This window comes from Amblyraja radiata, chromosome 9 (genome assembly GCF_010909765.2).
Source record: "Amblyraja radiata isolate CabotCenter1 chromosome 9, sAmbRad1.1.pri, whole genome shotgun sequence".
NCBI lineage: Eukaryota > Metazoa > Chordata > Chondrichthyes > Rajiformes > Rajidae > Amblyraja > Amblyraja radiata.
Genome location: NC_045964.1, coordinates 17,153,218 through 17,175,619, shown reverse-complemented (window position 1 = coordinate 17,175,619; position 22,402 = coordinate 17,153,218). Strand labels below are relative to the sequence as shown.

Genomic DNA, 22,402 nt, shown 5'->3' with positions numbered 1-22,402 from the left:
ACCGTTTCAGTTATGAGGAGAGATTGTACAGACTGTGCTTGTTTTCCTTGGAGCAGAGGAGGCTAAGGGAGACCTGATAGAGGGACAGGAAATTATGTGGGACATAGATAGTAGAAAACCTTTCAGCACAGCAGACATGTCCAGATCTAGAGGGCATTAGCTGAGGATAAAGGGGGTAAGGATCTTAGAGGGTATTTGAGGGGGAGCTTTTCATCCAGAAGGGGGTTGCAATGTGGAATCCCTTGCTTTGGTGGGCAATCAGGGGAAAACATTTGCAGAACATTGAAGTATTTTGATAAGCACTTGATTTGCCAAGACTATGGACAAACTACTAATTAATTGGATTAGTACAGATGAGTACTTGATGGTCGGCATGGCCATGGTGGTCCAAAGGGCCTGCTTCTGTCCTGTGTGACTCCATGACTCTGTAACTCAATCACTATCCTCCCCTTTGTTTCCTTGCTGTCGCTTCTAGTGTCTGCATCTCAAAATAATGCTGAATTCTGCTGTCCAAAATGTGAAATCTGCTTCCATTGATATTGCTAGGGTTGTTTTGCTGACATTTTCAGTTTGCCTTTCCGACTTACAGCATCGGCAGTATTTTGCTTTTGAAGAGGTGAAATAAGCCGGCGGGTAGAACGAGGGCAAGGTCAGAAGAGACAGCGCATAACCAGATCACTGGTAGGGCATTTCCCAATGAACACTCACAGGGTGCCTGATACTTCAGCAAGCACGATTCAGCACTATGGAGAGAGATCATGCAGCAGAATTTCAAGTCGAGTTTATTGTCATATGCACAAGAACGGCCAGGTACAGATACAATGAAAATATAGGCACAAACCCCCCAAAAATTATACATATATTATATTGCGGGTGGCACGGTGGCTCTGTGGTAGTGTTTAGTTTAGTTTTTATATTTTAGAGATACAGCCCTCTGGCCCACCGAGTCCGCACTAAACAGCGATCCCAGCACATTAACACACTAGGGACAATTTACACTTATACAAAGCCAATTAACCTACAAACCTGTACGTCTTTGGAGTGTGGGAGGAAACCGAAGATCTCTGAGAAAACCCACTCAGTCAAAAAACAATAGACAACAGGTGCAGGAGTAGACCTTTCGGCCCTTCGAGCCAGCACCGCCATTCAATGTGATCATGGCTGATCATTCACAATCAGTACCCCGTTTCTGCCTTCTCCCCATATCCCTTGATTTCGCTATCTTTAAGAGCTCTGTCTAGCTCTCTCTTGAAAGCATCCAGGGAACCAGCCTCCACCATCTTCTGAGGCAGACAATTCCACACTCAGAACTTTCTGTGTGAAAAGGGTTTTCCTCATCTCCGTTCTAAGTGGCTTACCCCTTATTCTTAAACTGTGGCCCCTGGTTCTGGGCTCCCCCAACATCGGGAGCATGTTTCCTGCCTCTAGCGTGTCTAAACCCTTAATCATCTTATATGTTTCAATAAGATACAGGTACAATGAACCTGTACGTTTGTTCACGGGAGAATGTACAAACTCCGTACAGACAGCACCCGTAGTCGGGATCGAACCTAGGTCTCTGGCGCTGTAACGCTGCAACTCTACTGCTGCGCCACTATGCCCCCCTTACAGTTGCTGCTGCCCAAGTTGTTGCCTTACTATGCCAGAGACCAGGGTTCGATCCTGACCACCACCCAGAAATGATGAAAGGATGAAGCGCATTTTTTTTTTTACAAGGGGAACAACATATCTAGTGGCATTCAATGCAAGACCCCCAAAAATTCAATGAGGAATCCAGGAAGAAATGTATTTGCCCCAAGTGTGGAGAGAGATTAGAACCTGCTATAAGAAGCAACTAGTACAGTTACATTTAAGAAGGCAGGACAAAAACATGAGGGGATAGAGAAGAGGGTCATGGTGGCAGATTTATGTAGGAGGGGCTCAACAGACAAATCAGATCAACTGGCCTCTTTGTGTGCTCAATGCCCTCTGTAATCCTACGAGATAACATCGTCTCACGTTGTAACGATCCCTTTAGCTGGACTCCCACAAACGATTGCTATTTTGATGACCTGTAAAACAGCACAGTTGGGCCAAATGGTCTGTTCTTCCAGTAATCAAAAACGCTCCATAAATGCAACTTTTCTTTTCCAAATTTAGCAGCGAATAATGTATATGGGGTCCACAAGGCAATTGTGTGAGTGAAGGCTCTGCTTTCATCGGGCGAAGAACCTGTTATCCTGATTGTCCATCTCACCCAACACGCAACTGCACGAATGAGGACAGGACAATGTCCCCAGGCTACGACTTGCTTCAGCTGGAAATAGTTGAATGTCAGGCAAAGGAGACCCAGTCTGCTTCTTGCTTATTCAGATACTTTGCTGACACCATTTATATTGATCAGGATGAGACTGACTTTCACCGTTTTCCCTTCCAGAGTCCTATATAGAGAAGCTGACAAGAGCTGCAAATTAGTAAGAGGTCATCTGCAAATACTCCTCCTTGCTAACCTAACGACATTCAGATAAGTGATGTTTCTCACCCCAGACACTCTGGGCTCCGGCTCTTCTCCAGAGATCGGAGTTGGTGATTCAGGCCAACACTAGGTGCAATACTGGGGGAATACTGCGTTAAAATGAGGCACCTCTGAGAAAGGATGGAAACAATCCAAATGGCACTGTCCCAAGGACATCCTTTCATCCAAGCTGTTAGTTATCCCTCAATCAACACTGGATTCCCCTTTGAAAATTCATCTTGCTGTCTACTCTGATCCCATAGCAGAGTAACACATTTCATAGAAACACCATAGATTTATGCTCATCAACTCTCCTTTGAATTTTTCACCATTAACTTAAATCAGGAGGTAATTCACATTACATAGAACATAGAATACTACAGCACAGGGCCAAGTCCCCTCAGCCCACAATGTCTGTGCTTAACACATTGCCAAATTAATCTAATCTCATCTGCCTGCACATGGTCCATATCCCTCTATTCCCTGCATATCCATGTGCCTTTCTAAAAGCCTCTTAAATGCCACTGTCGTATCTGCCTTCACCACCATCCCCGGCAGTGAATTCCAGAACTTGCCACCCTCTATGGAAAAACTTGCCCTGCACATCTCCTTTAAACATTGCCCCTCTCGTCGGCTTTAGCTCAGAGGTTACTTTGATTTAACGATGACAATTTTAATCGTGTGTTCGCAGCTGGTTAACCACGGGCGCTGACTGAAGTTTTAGTGACTTGGATAGGTTGGTGAGTGGGCAGAAGCATGGCAGATGCAGTATAATGTGGATAAATGCGAGGTTATCCACTTTGGTGGCAAAAACAGGAAGGCAGATTATTATCTGAATGGTGTTAGATTAGGAGAAGGGGAGGTGCAACGAGACCTGGGTGTGCTTGTACATCAGTTAGCATGCGGTACAGCAGGCAGTGAAGAAAGCCAATGGCATGTTAGCCTTCATTGCGAGAGGATATGAGTTTAGGAGCAAGGAGGTCCTACTGCAGTTGTACAGAGCCCTGGTGAGACCACACCTGGAGTATTGTGTGCAATTTTGGTCTCCTAATTTGAGGAAGGACATTATTGGGATTGAGGGAGTGCAGCGTAGGTTCACAAGGTTAATTCGAGGGATGGCGGGACTGACGTATGATGAATGAATGGGTCGACTGTATTCGCTGGAATTTGGAAGGATGAGAGGTGATCATATAGAAACATATAAAAATTTTAGAGGATTGGTCAGGGTAGATACTGGAAAAATGTTCCCGATATTGGGGGAGCCCAGAACCAGGGGTCACAGTTCAAGAATAAGGGGTAGGCCATTTAGGAAAAACTTTTTCACCCAGAGAGTTGTGAGTCTGTGGAATTCTCTACCACAGAAGGCCATCGAGGCTGATTCACTAGATGTTTTCAAATGAGAGTTAGATAGAGCTCTTAGGGCTAATGGAATCAAGGGATATGGGGAGAAAGCAGGAACAGGTCACTGATTTTGGATGATCAGCCATGATCATATTGATTGGCGGTGCAGGCTCGAAGATGCCGATTGGCCTACTCCTGCACCTATTTTTCTATGTTCTATGTTTCTATGTTTTATCTTAAAGCTATGCCCTCGAGTTTTTGATATTTCCACCCTTGCAACAAGGTTCTGACTGTATAAATGCTTCTCATTTAGACAATTTATACACTTCACAATTTTATATTTCAGTTTTGGAAGAGAGCTGGAGAGATATCCTGATCAGTTTGAGATATCTCTGCCCATTGATAATACCCACCATCAGTTTTGATGACGTTTCTGATTTTTGTTTCAGATGTTGACAGACTTGTATTGCGGTCTTGTAGTGTTGTGGTGTGTATTGAAGTCACTGTTCAGTGCCAGAACATTCATAAGTTCATACGTTCTAGGAGCAGAATTAAGCCATTCGGCCCATCAAGTTTACGCCGCCATTCAATCATGGCTGATCTATCTTTCCCTCTCAAACCCATTCTCCTGCCTTTTCCCCATAACCCCTGAAACCCTTACTAATCAAGAATCTAGCAATCTCCACCTTAAAAATATCCATTAATCTGACCTGCACAGCCTTCTGTGGTATGAATTCCACAGATTCAGAACCCTCTAAGGAAATTCCTTCTCATCTCCTTTCTAAAGGTAGTCCTCTTATTCGGAGGCTATGGCCGTCTCTCCTACTAGTGTAAATGTCCTCTCCACATACATTCGATCCAGGCCTTTCACTGTTCGGTAAGTTTCAATGAGGTCCCCAACATTGAGGAACAATTAGAGGCAAATTTATTTCAATTTGAGTGTGGTAGGGTCTCATTGCTTTTAGGGAAGATGAGTGTGGTTACGTTATGAGCACTGCCCAATGGCGACTAGAATTGTTATTTGCATGCCATTCCTATCAGCATAAGAAGGTAGCAATGCCGCTGTAAGAATGGAAGTCTTTAGACTTTAGGGCCAACCAGAGATCACCCCACACACTAGCACTATCAGACACACTAAGGAGAATTTACGCATTTTTTACCGAAGCCAATTAATGTACAAACCTGTACGTCTTTGGAATGTGGGAGGAAACTGTTGCACCCGGAGCAAACCAACACAATGACAGGGAGAACGTACAAACTCCATATAGACAGCTCCCGCGGTCAGGATCGAGCCTGGGTCTCTGGTGGTGTAAGGCAGCAGCTCTACCGCAGCGCCACCGTGCCAACCCAAGTCCTGCTCACCAACCTGCAGGTCTATCTTTGCTCCCACAATGTGCCAGATTTGTGTCTGCAGCCTCCTCCAGTCCCACAATCACCATGCTTTCTATGCTCTGTCAATTCTAGTCTCTTGTCACCCCGACATTTGCCCACAATGAATGGCTGTGATTTCAACCCTAAACTATGAAATACTCTCACGACCATACAGGCGACCCCTGGCGACTGTGATTGTGAGAGGTCGCCAAAGAGTCGTAGCGTCTTTCTGGTGGCCGCTGAATTTTCAACATTTTGAAAATTTCGGTGACTTTACTCCAGCATTCTGTATCTATCTTCCATGTCCATTCAGCCAGCTCTCCTTGGATCTACCTTAGAATTTTCTGCTAGGATATTTTACCTTCTTTCTGAGCTCTCCTCAACCTTTTCCACACACAAAAAACAGCCCCAGCCTTTCTAATCTTTCCCTGTAACTGTAGACCCTCGTCCCTAGAGTCCCTATCGATAAATTTTTCCTGGAAGCCTCTCTAATGGCTTTGGGGGGGGGGGGGGGGGGGGGGGGGGTGGTGAAGGGGGCGGGTGGCGGATACTGAGGTGAGGAGGAGGAGTGGTGGGTGTCTGAGGATTGCCAGTCAGAAGCGCAGCCGTTGTTGTTTTTGGCACCAGTGCCGCAAGGTGGGGAAGCCGGCGGCGAAGGGTTAATCGGAGCAGCGAGAGGCGGGGATGAGCCCGGGGACTGGTACAGGGAGTGCGGCCGAAGATGCATTAACATAAGCAGCCGTCCGATCCGATCCGGGGGGCCGTCTGTCCTCCAGTCTCAACAAAAGGCGGGCCTTTCCTCTGCAACTGCATCGACCCCCCACCCGTCCCAGATTCATCCTGCCGGCCCGAAGATCGTTGTTATCGGGTTGCATTTGGCCGGCGGCTGTGTTCTGAGCTTGTATTGCACCGATCTCGGACAAACCTGCACCATTTGACCCACCAGCAGGGCGTGTGCGAGCGGATGGATGCAGTAGCTGCCTCGCCGCCGTGTGTGTAGATGGGGGTTGAATCCACTGAAGTGCATCGCAGATAGGTGTAGCCGCCGTTGCATTTGCGAGGTTGCAAGCTCTTGTTTTGCGCTACGCGTGAGGGTTAAGTTATATAACCGAATGAATGCGCTACCTCGGTGGAGAGGAGCGAGTGGGCGATGGTGTTGAGCTTTGCACCGGCAACCTCTCCCCCACCCGAGCGGCGCTCTTCGCTGCACCGTGAGAGGCGAGGATGGTGGACCCGAAGGGGGACGGGGTCGGGGCTCCGGGAGGAGGAGGTCCGGCGGCGGCGGCGGCGGCGGTGTCCAGCGCCCCGGTGCTGAGGCAGGACTCGCCTCTGCTGCGCTTGGACCTGGACAACTTCAACAGCGCCGAGGCCGAGGGCAGCCGCTACGTGTTGACCAGCCCCAGGTCGCTGGAGGCTTGTGCCCGCTGCGGGGTCAAGCCGGTGGAGCTCCTCCACAGGTCCATCAACGAGTTCGCCAAGGAAGCCCCGGCCAGGTCCATGAGGGTGGCCACTGGACTCTACGAGGTGTACGAGAAGGAGAGGCGGAGGAAGCTGAGGGACTGCAGGGAGGAACGGGAAAGGATTATCAGGCTGGAGAGGAGGAGGAGTAGTTGTAATCCGATCAGAAACAGCCTGCCATCCTCGCCAGCTCCCAGGACTAAACAAACACCGGCCACTGGCCTGAGCAGGTCGAGGAGCTACTCCATGGAGTCCTTGCAGAAGAAGAAAAATAGCCACTCCAATGTCACCTCGTCTGACTCAGGGGCCTCTTCCTCCTTCAGTGGTGACACTTGCAAAGGCAGGAGCCGGTGGCTGAAGGTAAGTCCCAGAGGAAGGGAGCTGACCGGGATACCGTCCGCCATAGGCAAGAGCCTCAGCCTTGGCGACCTCTCCCACTCGCCGCAGACCACCAAGAAGGTGGCCAAGTTGGTGCAGGAGGTGAGGAGGGGAGGTCACGGCGAAGTGTCGGAGCGAGACAGGAAGATAGCTGCCCTCATGCTGGCCAGGCACCAGGAGGAGGCCCTGATGAGTGGCCAGAGCTACAGGGCACACGTGGAGTGGGAGACGCGCAGGAGGAGGGAGGCCATGCGGAGGGATGAGGAAGAGAGGGAGAGGCAGAGGGCTCTGCTGCAGTGCCAGAGTATGTGGGAGTCCAGGCTGGAGGCCCGGAGAGCCAAGATGTGCCACGAGCAGAAGGAAGCGGCCAGGCTGAGGCTGCAGCAGACCTCGCTGCAGGAGGAGAAGTGGAGGATGTTGGCGGAGAGCCAGGAGCAGCAACGGAGGGGCAAACTGGAGAACGCCAAGCTGGAAGCCCAGGACAAGAAGATGCACCAGGAGGAGCAGCTCAGGACCAAGGAGGTGGCAGTGAAGATGGACCTGGAGCTCAAAGACCAACTGCTGCGTCAGAAGCTAACCCTGGCCAAGCAGAAGAAGTCGGAGAGCGAGGAGAAGCAAGTGCAGGAGAAGAAGATCGTCAACATGGTGCAGAGGTTGAAGCATGACGCTGCCTTGAAGGAGATTGCCAAGGAGATGGAGATGGAGAGGAAGGTTCTGAGGAAGTCCCTTCACCAGAAGCTGACCAAGTCTCAGGAAAACTACGAGCAGCTGATAGAGAGGAGGAACCGGGAGCTGAAGGAGAGGGCCATCCGGGAAGAGCTGCAGATACAGAAGGCGCGGGTGGTAGTGGAGCAGCAGGAGAAGGAGCATCAGGAGCACCTGGAGAGCCTGGCCCGGGCCGCCGAGAAGAAACTTCAGCACGCCACCCAGGTCGCCCAGGAGAAGATCACCCAGATCTCCCGCAAGGCCGTCCAGATCAGGGTGGAGAAGGAGCGGATCCACAGGATCAACAAAACCAAGTTGGAGGAAGATGAGGTGTACAAGCGGATGGAGATACAGCACTCAATAGCCAAGAAGCTAGAGAAGAGCGAAAGGATCTTCAGGGAGAGACAGATTGCACTGGAGAACTCCCGCTCGCTGGCCAGAGCCTCCTTCCAAATCCGAGATAAGGTGCGGGGGGAAATCAACACCAGGACTTTTGACAAGATGGCACTGGAAGCAGAACTGCAGGCCCACCTGGACAGAAAGTAGGCTGGGCAAGACCACTTTGTGGACTTACTGGAAACTAATCCGAACAATGCCTTTTTTTAACAGTTTCTATTCCATAAGATTCATGAGGCTGCGTGGTGTACCTTGTGCATAATGCTTGATGTTTAAAGGTGTACAGAGTACAACAGAGTATATGGTTGCTTTCGTTTACGCTTGCCATTAACAGGTTGTAACTCATTCAACTTATTTTTCTTGGTAACTTTGGCAAGTGCATGCAATCTTGTGCTATTTTTATGGGCCATAAGAATAACGCAACATTGAGTATGGAAAGGATGTTTGTCATTGTACACAATATGGACCAGATCTCTTCTAACAGTTAATTCAACGATTCAATTATACTTATTGTCTCATGTACAGTGGTCACTAGGTACAGTGAAATTCTTTGTTTTGCGTACAACCCAACAGGACCAACGTCTACAGCTTCTTGCTGTAACACATTTTCAGCTTAATAGTAATTATTTAAACACTGGATTATCATTTCTCTGACATAATCTGGTTCGTTCATACTACAGAAACACGGGAGAGTCTTTAACTGATCTGTTTACATCGATTTTAATTGAACAAAATGAGCGCACAACTTTTGATGGCTCAAGTTTAGGGTGCAAGGATGTCCTAAGTGAATATGGATCGTGACACAACCCGATCCACTGTACGGTTTAGATCACGAGTGGACAGAGAACTACACTCAGGTACTGGGAAGGGGGAGAAAGGGGAAAAATAATAGCTGAAGCCGTTGGGAGTTCCAACATTTCATCTCAGGAATGGATCTCCGAACCAGACTCGGAAAGAAAGATTTTGGGTTTCCTCAGGATAAGTCTCTCTTTGAAATGAATATGGTGGCCTTTGTCCAGTTGGCATTGCAGATAGGATCGCTTCACGAAAATGGTGCTGGCCTGGCACTTCTGGGGAATGAATTCGCCCCACACACCCAGGCTCATACCTCTGATATTTCCCCCCCAAACTGAAGATCAAATGATACGTGAGAGGATGGCATTCTCATGAAGCAACTACGCTCAGCTGCATTAGTGGGAGAGTCTAGGTCCAGAGGCCATAACCTCAGAATAAAAGGACGTACCTTTAGAAAGGAGATGAGGAGGAATTTATTTAGTCAGAGGGTGGTGAAATATGTGGACTTCATTGCCGCAGAATGCTGTCGGGGCCAAGTCAATGGATATTTTTAAAGTGGAGATTGATAGATTCTTGATTAGTACGGGTGTCAGGGGTTATGGGGAGAAAGCAGGAGAATGGGGTTGAGAGGGAAAGATAGATCAGCCATGATTGAATGGTGGAGTAGATTTGATGGGGCCGAATGGCCTAATTCTGCTCCTATAACATTAACATAAACGTATTACTGGAGTGAATATGAGCATTAAGAAAAGGAACAGTATGGTGATGCTGTGGCATCACATAAGCACACAACAATATGTATTTGCGATTAATATATAGATGTGGAGCTGACTGTTTACTGTTAAACCTTAAGGAATGGGTATTGGGTAGATCAGATTTCTCTTGCAGGAAATCAAAAGTTTATTGTAGTAACTGTTATATTGCTGGAGCAGCAACCCGGAGGTCGAGGATAAGGGTATATATCCCAGTTTGAGAAAATGTGTTCAATTTTAAGATTATGCAATTAAACAGTTGGCGTCAGTGTAAAACAAAAGTGAGCCTTGAGTTGTTTGATTATTGTTAAAATCCTGCAACTAACCTGTTTACGAATGTGGCTCAAGCCCCTGTTAAGTTATAATTGCCCTCTGAACTGGCCTGGCAAGGCACTGTGCTGTGCAGAAGCTCAAGAGGAGACAGATAACATGGACAACTGAAGCCACAAGCCTACTTCTCTCCTCTGCTCTCTCCATCCAAACATCTCCGACTGCAATCTTATTTGCACATCAGGTAAAAAAAAGAAGACATTTTGAAATGTTGTTACATTCAGCATGTGTCTCCATCCTTTGAACCTAAGTAAAGTGCATCCTGATTGTTTCTTTATATAGGTGCATGAGAAGCCATGATCTGGTTTGTGCTGGAGTACAACTAATGTCACATTGACTACATTGTCATCAATCGGCTAAACATCCAGAAATAGTAGTTATTATATACTGTTTAGTTCTCCATAAATAACACTCCGTGCTCACTCAAAAAATATTATTTTTCTTTCAAAATGCTTCTATTTTTTAGTTTTAAATCTCCAAGCCAAACTTTCAATTGGTTCATGACAGCCACAGAGTAATTGCTTCACTACTGTGGACAGCTGACACCTCTGTATAACTCCACAGCCTCACCCCTCATGATCACAAAGTCATGATGCAGCTTGATAGGACTTTGTGTAGGAATGAACTGCAGATGCTGGTTTACACCAAAGATAGACACAAAATGCCGGAGTAACTCAGTGGGTCAGGCAGCATCTCTGGAGAAAAGAATAGATGATGTTTCGGGTCTCAGCCCTTCTTCAGGCTGAGAGTATATCGGCAAGACCAAGCGCAGACTGGGCAATCGTTTCGCTGAACACCTACACCCAGTCCGCGATCTCTCGTTTGCAAACATTTTAACTCCACTTCCGACCTTTCTGTCCTGGGCCTCCTCTACTGTCAGAGTGGGATCACACATAAATTGGAGGACCAGCACCTCGTATTTTGCTTGGGCAGCTTACAACCCAGCGGTATGAATGTTGAATTCTCTAATGTCAAGTAATCCTTGCATTTCCTCTCTCTCGCTGCCCCTCCCCCACGCTGGTCGTCCTGCCAGTTCCAATGTTTGCATCCATATATCCCTTCGTTATCACTTCTTCCACAGCCAACAATGGACCATTGTGGGCTCCGCCATTCCTTGGTCATCGGTGATGGCTCTGATTTGTTCTGACTTTATACCTCTAGTTTCTCTCTTTACTGACTTTCAGTCTGACCCAGAACGTCACCTATTCCTTTTCTCTGGAGATGCTGCCTGACCCACTCGAGTTACTGCAGCATTTTCTGTCTCTCTATAGGATTTTGGTTAGGCAACTTTTAGTTTAATTTAGTTTAGTTTAGTTTATTATTGTCACATGTACTGAGTTACAGTGAAAAGCTTTTATTTGCATACTATCCAGTCAAAGAAAAGACTATTCATGATTACAATCAAGACATGCACAGCGTACAGATGATGGATAAAGGGCACATTTAATGCAAGATAAAGTCCAGATGATGGATAAAGGTTTTAATGCAAGATAAAGTATGATTAAAGATAGCGCAAAGGTCTCTGATGAGGTAGATTGGAGGAAAGAACTGCTCTCCAGCTGACTAGAGGAGGGTTCAGTTGCCTGCTCATAGCTGGGAAGAACCCCAGAATCTGGAGGTGTGTGTTTTCAAACATATATATCTCTTGTCCAATGGAAGAGGGAACGACCAAGGTGAAACAGACCCTTGATTATGCTAAACACCTTGCCAAGGCAGCATGACGTTTGGGTGGAGTGAATGGGTCTGGGCTATGTCCATAACCCCCTGCTTTGGAGTATTACATGCAGTTCTGCTTGCTCCATTACAGGAAAGACGTGGGGGCTTTGGAGAGGGTTCAGAGGAATTTTAACTAAATTGCTGCCTGGATTAGAGGGTTTCAGCTACAGGGAGAGGTTGGATTGTTTTCTCTGGAAAGTTAGGGGTCGAGAGTAGACTAGATAGAGGTATATGAAATTATGAGAGGCTTGGATAGGGTACACAGTCAGAACATTTTTCTCAGGATGAAATTGTCCAACACTAGAGGACATTGATATAAGGTGAGAGATAGAAAGTTTAATGGATTTGTGCAGGGCAATTTTTTTACACAGAGAATGGTGGGGCCTGGAATGCATTGCCAGGGGTTGTGGTGGAGGCAGGTACAATAGTGGACTTTAAGAGTCTTTTCTATGGAAGTGCAGGGAATAGAGGGATATGGATCATGTACGGGCAGATGAGATCAGTTTAACTTGGCATCATGTTTGACACAAACATTGTGAGCTGAAGGGCCCGTTAGTGTGCTGTACTGTTCTAACTCTACCTCCTCATGCCCTTTATCTCCAGAAACACCATCCACCCATCTTTGGCCATTTGCAGATCCTGGATTCCTTGGTCCAATCATTGAGTGTTGTGCCACCAGGTGTCTCAGCTCCAAACACTGGAATTCCTCTTCCTAATCTTTACCCCTCTTGCTCGTGTCTGATAACTCTTGATATCCATTTGATCGGCATCCCATCAACCAGTTTAAACCTTCATCCCCCCCATCAGCAGCACCCAATGACTGTACAGCCACCTCTCATTTTACGTGGGGGTTACATTCTTTTAAAAAAGCGAGTATCTCAAAAACGTGTAAATTAACCATTTTTACCATAAGAATGTATGTAAATGGTACAAGTTAGGGGATGTCACATCACTGTCTACATCACACAATAAATAGTTAATTTATGTCTGCCATTATTCTTTTACCTTACTGATTACTAATTGTTCTTCCTATAATTAAAGAAAAAACAATAGTAAATACATCTTAAATAAGCATTGGTTATTTAAATTCAGTTTTTGAATGCAAATGCTAACACTTGCATTGAAGACTGGCGACTTCTGCTTGTCCAAGATGGTGTAGGTGGGGGGTTGAGGATGGAGTGGGGGGCAACACATCAGCTGATGAAATCGGAGACAGGCAGAGACGAGGGTATGTGAGGGTATGGGTGACTCAGTGGTTGAGGCAGCGGTAGTCTGAGGTTGGGAGATACCAGATATCGATGGCAGCTCATTCAACACCATCACTGTTGTACTATACAGTAGCTTGTCAGGCATTGCATGCGACTACTCTACCAGGCCTAAATTTGAGTGCGTTATTTAGTTAGGTTAGGTTAGTTCAGTTTATTGCCACATGTACCATGGTACAGTGAAAAGCTTTTATTGCATGCTAACCAGTCAGCGGAAAGACAATACGTGATTAACATTGAGCCATCCACAGTGTACAGATATATGATAAAGGGAATAACATGAATAACGTCCAGTAAAGCCCAATCAAAGATGGAGGGGAGAAGAGGGAGTGGCCGGGGCACGACTCGTCCTTGATTATGCTGAAGGCCTTGCCATGGCAGCGTGACGTGTAAATAGAATCAATGAAAGGGAGGTTGTGATGGTCTGGGCTGTGTCCACAATTCACTGCAATTTCTTGCAGTCTAAAGGGCCTGTCCCACCAGCATGCGACTGCATGCGTCTAGCGCGACCAAACGTGGTCGCTTGAGGCGTACAGCCGCGAGGGGCCGGTCACACTTCGATCGCTCGAGGCGTATGGAGTTGTGCGGGGCTGGTTCTGACATCGCGCAGGGCTCCAAAAATCTTGCACTGTCCGAAAATCCCGCGCGCCAACGGCCTGCCGGCCCGCAGGCGCATAGAGGGTGTCGTACGTCGTACGCAGCGTCTTGACGTCGTACGCAGCGTCTTGATGGCGTAAGTCTAGAGTGTGGCGTTGCGCGATAACATCACCGCCCGGCGTGCCGTTGCATGATGATGTCACCGCCCGACACCCAAATTCAGTCGGCCCGCCTCCTGCCCAGCTGATTAGTGAGTATGACGTAAATTACGTCACGCGCGAACTTTGTGCGTACTTACCGCAAATTTAGCGCGAACTCCGCTTCCGTTTGGTCGCGTTAGACGCATGCAACCGCATGCTGGTGGGACAGGCCCTTTAGATGGAGCTGTTCCCAAACCATACTGTGATGTGTCCCGATAAAATGTTTCCTACGGAGCGTCTGTAGATGTTGGTGAGAGTTGGAGTCATGCTAAACTTCCGAAGTCATGTAAGGAAGTAGAGGCGTTGATGTGCTTGCTTGGTCGTTGCTTCAATATGCATGGTCCAGGAGATGTTGGTGGTGGAATTTGAAGCTTTTAACCATCTCAACTTCGGCACTGTAAATGCCAACCGGGGTATGTGTACCGTTTCACTTCCTGAAGTATATCACTATCTCCTATATCTTGCTGACATTGAGAGAAAGGTTGTTGTCTTGCCACCAGGTCACGAGATTCTCAATCTCCTTCCTTTACTCCGTCTCATAATTATTTGATACCCGGCCCACAACGGTGGTGTCGTTGGCGAATTTGTAAATTGAATTAGATTTGTACATGTTGCACAAGGAGGAAAGAAGGGGGGTGAGAACACATCCTTGCAGAGCACCAGTGTTGAGGATTATCGTGGAGGATGATTTGTCCCCTATCCTCACTGATTGGGGTCTGTTGGTCAGGAAGTCGAGGATCCAGCTGCATAGATGAGTGCTGACTACAAGTTCCGCTGGTTTGGTGATGAGCTTGGATGGGGTAATGGGGTTAAAAGCAGAGCCGTAGTTTATGAATGGGAGATTTACGTAGGTGTCTCCCTTATCCAGGTGTTCCAGGGATGAATGTAGGGCTAGGGAGATGGCATAGTCCATGGGCATATTGTGGCGGTAGGTGAACTGCAGTGGGTCGGGGCTGATGGGTAGACTGGATTTAATGCATTCCATAAATAGCCCCTCAAAGCATTTCATGATGTCAAGGCCACTGGACAGTAGTCGTTAAGGCATGCGATCTTACATCTCAAAAAAATGTATAAATCAAACACAAGTAAAACGTGTGGTAGTTGTATTGTCTACCATCTCCAAAATGTTCTGCAGTTATTCATAATTTGTTTTCAGTCTAAGACAATAGACAATAGGTGCAGGAGTATCCAACTTATCCACCTCCTCCAACCTCATCTATTGCATCTGCTGCTCTAGGTGTCAACTGCTCTACATCGGTGAGACCAAGCGCAGGCTTGGCGATCGCTTCGACCAACACCTCCGCACAGTTCGCATTAACTGAACCCGATCTCCCGGTGGCTCAGCACTTCAACTCCCTCTCCCATTCCGTATCCGACCTTTCTGTCCTGGGCCTCCTCCATGGCCAGAGTGAGTCCCCCGCAAATTGTAGGAGCAGCACCTCATGTTTCGCTTGGGTAGTTTACACCCCAGCAGTATGAACATTGACCTCCAATTTCAGGTAGTCCTTGCTTTCTCCCTCCTTCCCCTCCCCTTCCCAGCTCTCCCACAGCCCACTGTCTCCGCCTCTTCCTTTCTTCCCGCCCTCCCCACCCTCACATCAGTTTGAAGAAGGGTCTTGACCCGAAACATCACCTATTCCTTCGCTCCATAGATGCTGCCTTGTAAATTGTTCATTCTAAGCTTCCCCCAGTCTAGTTTCAGTCATAAATCACTGAGTCAAGCACTTGTACATCTAAACTTTATTTTGACAAAACACAATTACAGTTCCCATTACTGTATCTAACCACTGCGGGTTCGATCCTCGTATCTGCCTGATCAAGCCCGCTAGGCCTCGCTCAAACTGAAACACTCCAGAAGGTCACGCAGTCCCAAGCGCTCTCCCAGAAGATCAACACAGGACCTCGTGGCAGCGGACTTTTATAGGTCCCCGGACCTTGAGGGGCCGAACCACATGGGGGTGGTCTCTTTACAATCCAATTACAGATATCGATTAACCCCATACATGACAGACATTTCCCTAACCCAATAATACAGTGGCTAATACAATACAATACAATACAATACAATACAATACAATACAATTCAATTTATTGTCATTTGGACCCCTTGAGGTCCAAACGAAATGTCGTTTCTGCAGCCATACATTACAAACAAATAGACCCAAGACACAACATAATTTACATAAACATCCATCACATCGCTGTGATGGAAGGCCAAAAAAACTTATCTCTCCACTGCACTCTCCCCCACGATGTCAGAGTCAAAGTCAAAGCCCCCGGCGGGCGATGGCGAATTGTCCCACGGCCATTAAAGCCACGCCGGGTGATGCAAGGTCGCACACCGGGTTCTAGATGTTAGAGCCCCCGGCGTGCGCTCGCAGTCCCGCGGCCATTCCAAGCCGCGCTCCAGGAGCTCTTCAACCCCGCAACTCGGGCGGGAGAAGTCGCCGCTGCGGAAGCCCCGAAAAGCGGTCTCCCTCCAGGGACCCGCGGGCTCCCGGTGCCGCCGTCCGCCAGACCCGCAGTTGCAGCCTCCGAATCTCCGGAGGTCGGGCCGCAGCAGCGTCCACCACAGCTCCACCCGCTCCGGACTCGGCCAGCTCCGCGACGGTGAGGTGAGTAGTCGGCACCACAGCCCCCGGTCTTCCTGTTGGAGGCCGCTCCTCGTTGCAGCACCAACGACAACGGAGACCCGACAAAGAAAAGGTCGGGTCTCCCGTGCAGGGAGAGATTTAAAAGTTACCCCCTCCCCCCCCACACCACCCCCACCCCCCCACACACATACCCCAACAAAAAATAACAAAAACTACATAAAAACATAGACATAAAATAATAAAAACGCAGACGGACTGCAGAGGCCGCTGCTGACGAGAGTCGCGCCGCCCACCATTGTATTCAAACAGTGTTTCTCAGAGGAAACGAACATCGCAACATTTGCCCTGATATGCAAGAAAACCAGACAAGGCTCAATACCTCATCCAATCAACATTCAGCAAAGTAAAGCTTTGCAACATTATTTACAAGGTGTATGTCTGGTTTGCATTCATCCAATCCATTCTATGCATTTTGCACCTAATTGTCATGGTCTGCAGATGTCCCTATTCTCTTCCTGCAGCTAGGATCTAGACTCTAGACAAACTGGCACCATTCTGTAGCTTGTCCCACTTCTACAGAAAGCACTTTTAAAGTGACCAAATGGCCTAGCAGCCCTGAAGCCTTTACTCATTTTCAGGGTCCTGGCTTCCCCAATTTGACCAGGATTAACTTTCAAAACAAATAGTCAAATAATCCGCTAACCAGATTACATACAGTATGTGTGTCCATTACATTTCCCATCGATCAGCAACACAAGATGATGTTTCTTCCCAGAATCTTGTCAAGCTTCCCGAGTTTTTGTGGGCGTAGCTTCACAATTTCCCTCTGATGAGTCTTCACCTCCCGAGTTTTTGTGGGCGCGATTTCCCTCCATCCGTGTTTTTGCCCATTCTTCCATCCCTTTCCATAGTCAAACCTATAACCTATAATTCCTGAAAAACGTGGGACAAAGCAAGTTACCATCATGCACCCATGCTTCCCCATGCATTCTGCAATACTATCCCTTTTCCATTTCACTATTACTATCTCTATTATATTCTACTCTATCACTGTATTCCTATTCATATTCTGTTCCCTAATATACTCTTTACTATCCTAGGATCAACATTAATCAGCTCTCTCCATATTTACACGATGTTATAGTATGTATATCTGATGATGGGTTCCCATATAAATTTCAGCTGGGTTCAGTCCAGATTTCCCTACAGGCATTACTCTTTTTTTTAAAGCAAACCATGGTAAATGTTCCAATTTAACCAAATTCAGTCTCAGCCTTCAATTTACTATTTTAAATTTCAGTGTCCATCTCATCCTTCTCATTCCACAGCACTGTGGCCGATAACACAATTCCATTCCAATTCCTGTGGAATTCCCAGCTGTTCAAATTTAAGCAATAAATTTCCATATGTTGTTAATTTAATCATAAATCCAATTAAGAATGCCAAATCTAGGGACAATTTCTTTCCACCTTGATAATAGAAGCCGCTTTACCATCAAGGGTTAAACAATTTAGATCCATCGGTGAAATATGCATTGGCTCTGCTATTCCTACACCCATTCAAGTTTCTCCCTCTTATTCACTAGATTTCTCCTCCAATACTTCTTCCTTACTATGTTGGCTCAGCTCTCAGTCTAGGGGTTCTCGCTTATACCATTTCCTTTTATCTCTAAGTAACTCTTCTGGATGTTAGTATTGACTTTCCGAGAGGAACATAAATTTTAAGTCTACCTCATCATTTTATACTACCACCTTATATTTCCAGGGTATGTCTTAATTCCTGATATCCGCTAGGGTCTGTCCCTCCCTTGATAGTAACAAAATAGTCCAGTCCTATCTTTGACTATCCTCCTACGGGTGAGAGAAGAGAATAATGCCAAATTAACAGTCAATTCCCTACCAATTTTAAGACTGTATCCCATAGTCCCTCTTTAAATTAATTTACTTATAACTACATTTTGGTTCAAAGTGAGTATTTTGCCCCGAACTACAGAGGAATTTCCTTTTATTCAAATCCAGTTCTTTAAAGAGGAGCTTGTCCCAATAGTTGCTACAGGTTGTCGGTGTTGGTTCTTTAGGGAAGATTAGATAGTGTCCTTTACTTTCCTTGCTTCAAAAGCTAGATGATGTTAAAGTTGGGCACTAGGGTAGGTCTTCTCTGATGTCAGTTTTAAGCGAGTATGAATACTGAGGAGCTCTGTTTGTTGGTTGGCCTTCCCAGATTTGTCTTAAAGGGACAGGACAGTATCATTTCCTCCTGCTTGTTGCTTCCTGTTTCTGGGGAGCTACATTACCTTTGCTGTCTTCTGCCCGTTCGCAAGGGGTCTGTATATTCTTTACCTCACTCCCCAGATAGTATGTTGTCAATTATACTGTCCTGCAGGCTCAAACTCAGTAACACGTTAGTATAATAACTTCCTTCCCCACTCCTGTACCTCCTGCACAATAAGTTTGTTTCTTCTCTCCCTAGTGCCATTTCTCCTCCTTACCATTCCTTCTCATGCCAGCTACTATGTTCCTTTTCTTACTTTCTTTATTGCCCCTTGATTTTTCTTCCGTCCTGCTATATTCTGTCTTCTCACTGGGTACTCCTTGCTCCAATGACCTAATTGTGTACAGTTTTAACAAGCTCCTTGATTTACAATTTTCTTTGCTCTAATGGGTTTTCTGGGGCAGTCATTAGGGTTTACAATTTTCTTCTATGTGATTTTCAGTTTTTACTACAATAGTACATCCAATTTGTTCATTCTGGTAAATTACTTGAGGGGGTTCTAAAGTAGGGGTCATGTCTCCACGCCCACAATTCCTGGACGGGTTGGTAAGTCAGGACTGAGAAAATGGGTTAGCTTGACTTCTTGGTTCCTGACATTCAGGCCATTTCTCTCTCTGTTCTCGGGTCCCAGTAGTCTCTTGAATTAAAGGACCTCCCATAATTCCTGTGTTCTCAGATGTTTCTATATTCTCTAGGATCTCTAATTTCTTCGTAATCCTGGAAATCCCTTATTTGACCCCTCTCTCTCACTCGCTCCCTTGTTGGACAGGCCCAACTCCAATTTCCCATTCCCTCACATGTATAGCATTGATTAGGCAATATGGTTGGTTTTTATTCTACCCCTTGTTTCCATTGGAATGTGTTCTAAATTGGGAGTGTAGTAGTGATAATAATCTGAATGATCTGGAACCCTAATTTCTCCCAATCTGTAATTTGCTGGTACTCTGGGAATCCATGGTTCAGTTAGATCTTGGCAATTCTTTCTTGGCTATGCATTCACTTTCTCATCTAGTTACAGGGTAATTTTCCTGGTTCCTACCCTCCTTCCAATAGTGCCTCACAGCTCTGGCCAGTTGACTGGCTCGGTTCTCAGACCAGTTCCTGTTATCAATTTTAATTAAATCTGCTACTTTAGTGGGGAGACAATTCAATAAGATAGCTCAATATTGAGGGGAACTTGCTCCATTCTGATATCATGTTGCTCCAGTCTAAATCACCTGATTGGTCCATATATAATTTTGAAAAATGATCTAGAAATTCGTCTGCTCCTTCACCTTTTTCTAGTTTTATTTCCAGAACTCGTTTTAAATCGCCTGGTTTCTGAAACGTTTTTGCAAGGGCCGTTAAAACAGCCTCTTCTCTTGCACTGTCATCCATTACTACATTTGCCAAGGCTTCATAAGTTGTGTGTCCTAGGGCTACTAGAAATTTGGTATTTTCAGCTGGAGTAATTATCTGTTGTATGGTCTCCCTCAAATCCCGGGAATCCGCATTGTGCTTCTTAAATAATCTATAAAAGCAGCAGGTGACTTCTTTCTATCAGGGATTCTGTTTAGTACTACCATTATTTCATGGGGCTTCCACGGAGTACGGACGTCTGTGGCACGGGGATTATTCATACTTACTGCACTGGTCGAATCTGCTGTACCCAGCCCTTCCCTCACTGGGAACTGCCTATGCGATATCTAATTTGTATCTATCTCGATATCTTCAATCACTGTCTCACCCTCATGAATCTACCCAGTTGCTAGGGGGCTCCCGATACTGCCCAAATAAATTGGTACCTCTTTCTTACTACTCATGTAATCTGTCTAGGTTGTGGCTCACAGAAATACTCTGGCGGTTGCACTATATCTAACATACCTTCCTTTTCTTTAAACACCGGAGCTAACCTTTTCGTTCTACTCCGGGTGCCATAAGCCACTGGACGATCTATAAATGATGGCGTGGATAGGATCAAATAATCTGGTACCCCAGTATCTGCTGTTGGTAGAATCTGTTCAGATGTAGAATTTGCAGGAGTTATATATTCTGCAGACCTAAAATATTTATTACGGGCACAAGGCATACACGGTGGTAGTGAAGCTTGGGAAACGAAAGAGGAACACGGTGGGAACTGTGAACATCCACTAGCGTTAACATTTGTCCATTCTTCCAAATATTCATCTCCTTACCCCTGAAGTCAGCACTAACCATCGGATTCCTAAATTTTAAATTTACAGGGACTAGTTTCCTTCCAGGAGATCTGCCTTTCCCTTGTTCTGTATGTTTCCCTTCATCTCCACAGAATTCCTAAATCCTTCCTTTTGATCCCTAAATTTATCAAGCTTGCTCTTAAACAATGGCTAATGGCTCAAAGCATTCGCAGCATTGCAATCCTTTACTCCTTTGCGCCACCAATCCTACTCCTATTCAAATTCTTCTCCTATCTCCCACAAGTCCACACCTTTTCAACCTTACAATTAACACATCCAAGCACAATCAAACACATTCTCGCGCTCATTTAATCCTCAATCGAAACACCCGAAAATGATCTTCAGACACGCAAGTAACACAGTACACAAGCAGGAGATCACGCCACCTATTACTATCAGGCACAACCACACTCCTACACAAACCACAAACATTTGTTTATTATAAATCACGCACTCTAATAAATCCTCCTCGTGGCGTAATCAGGAAGCAGAACGACTACTCCCTCGACACAGCGATCAAAAGAGTACAATCCCTGATCGAACCACCACGACTCAGATTCTCACAATACTAGGCATAAGCTCAGGGGCGACCGCGCTTTTGCGGTTGCAGCCCCTAGACTGTGGAACAGCATCCCCTTTCCCATCAGAACTGCCCCCTCCATCGACTCTTTTAAGTCAAGACTAAAGACTTATCTATACTCCCAAGCCTTTCCTGACGTCCTCTGAGTGAGGGCTACATGTATATATGTATGTAGTTTGTTTTGTTGCGCTATTCTTATAACAAATGTAAAGCACTTTGGCCAACGAGAGTTTTAAATGTGCTATATAAATAAATGTGACTTGACTTGACTTGACTACTACAATCTAAACAATTACAAATATTTAATTCAAACACACTTTTCAATTATCTAAATCCTTAAACACTCACACATGCAGTAATACAAATAGCAGTCCGCGCACTTGACACACTCTAAATCTTACTTTCTAAATCTTAATACACTCTAAATTTATTTACAGACACAAAAATATTTACACAATTCGGATCCGCTAACTACAAAAAGCTAGATTTTTAAAATTTACAAAAATGATTTAAAGCACTAGCGCACAGTTTAAGCACTAACGCACAGTTTACAAACACTCAATCTCAACGCCGCGTCACACTGTTATCAATCAGTGAACCTCTCTCTCCGATACCGAAGATCTTCCTCTTCCTAGGTTACTCTTTGCTGAAGAGTACTACTCCTTAAATGACTACTTTTCCTCCCGAACGTTACTATCCTCATGCTAAGACTGGACCTCTATCCCTCCTCTCTAAGTTCTACAGAATTAGGGGTACCCTTCGCATTCAGATTACTTTTCACCAAGTAAACCAGGTTCCCATCTCTCAGGAACTCTTCGCTATCAGGTACTAGTCAACAATCGATCAGAGGGATATTATTCACTTTTGATCAGCCGCTATTTGGAATCGATCATGGACATGCACAAACTCCGAAGTTCTATCAACAAGAATTCGAATTCTACCTTACGGGCAGAACCTCAATGTG

General features: G+C 46.0%; 1 protein-coding gene across 1 annotated transcript; it reads left to right on the top strand.

Annotated features, from left to right (window-relative positions):
- Positions 1-5,772: 5,772 nt before the first annotated feature.
- Positions 5,773-8,474, top strand: ccdc177 (coiled-coil domain containing 177). Its single transcript, XM_033026789.1, has one exon. The coding sequence runs from the start codon at positions 6,431-6,433 to the stop codon at positions 8,291-8,293; it is 1,863 nt and encodes a 620-aa protein (XP_032882680.1). The 5' UTR covers positions 5,773-6,430; the 3' UTR covers positions 8,294-8,474.
- The last annotated feature ends 13,928 nt before the right edge of the window (positions 8,475-22,402 follow it).

What these genes read in the sequence shown, in the direction of transcription:
- ccdc177 (XM_033026789.1), top strand. Translation starts at nt 6,431, where the DNA reads ATGGTGGACCCGAAGGGGGACGGGGTCGGGGCTCCGGGAGGAGGAGGT.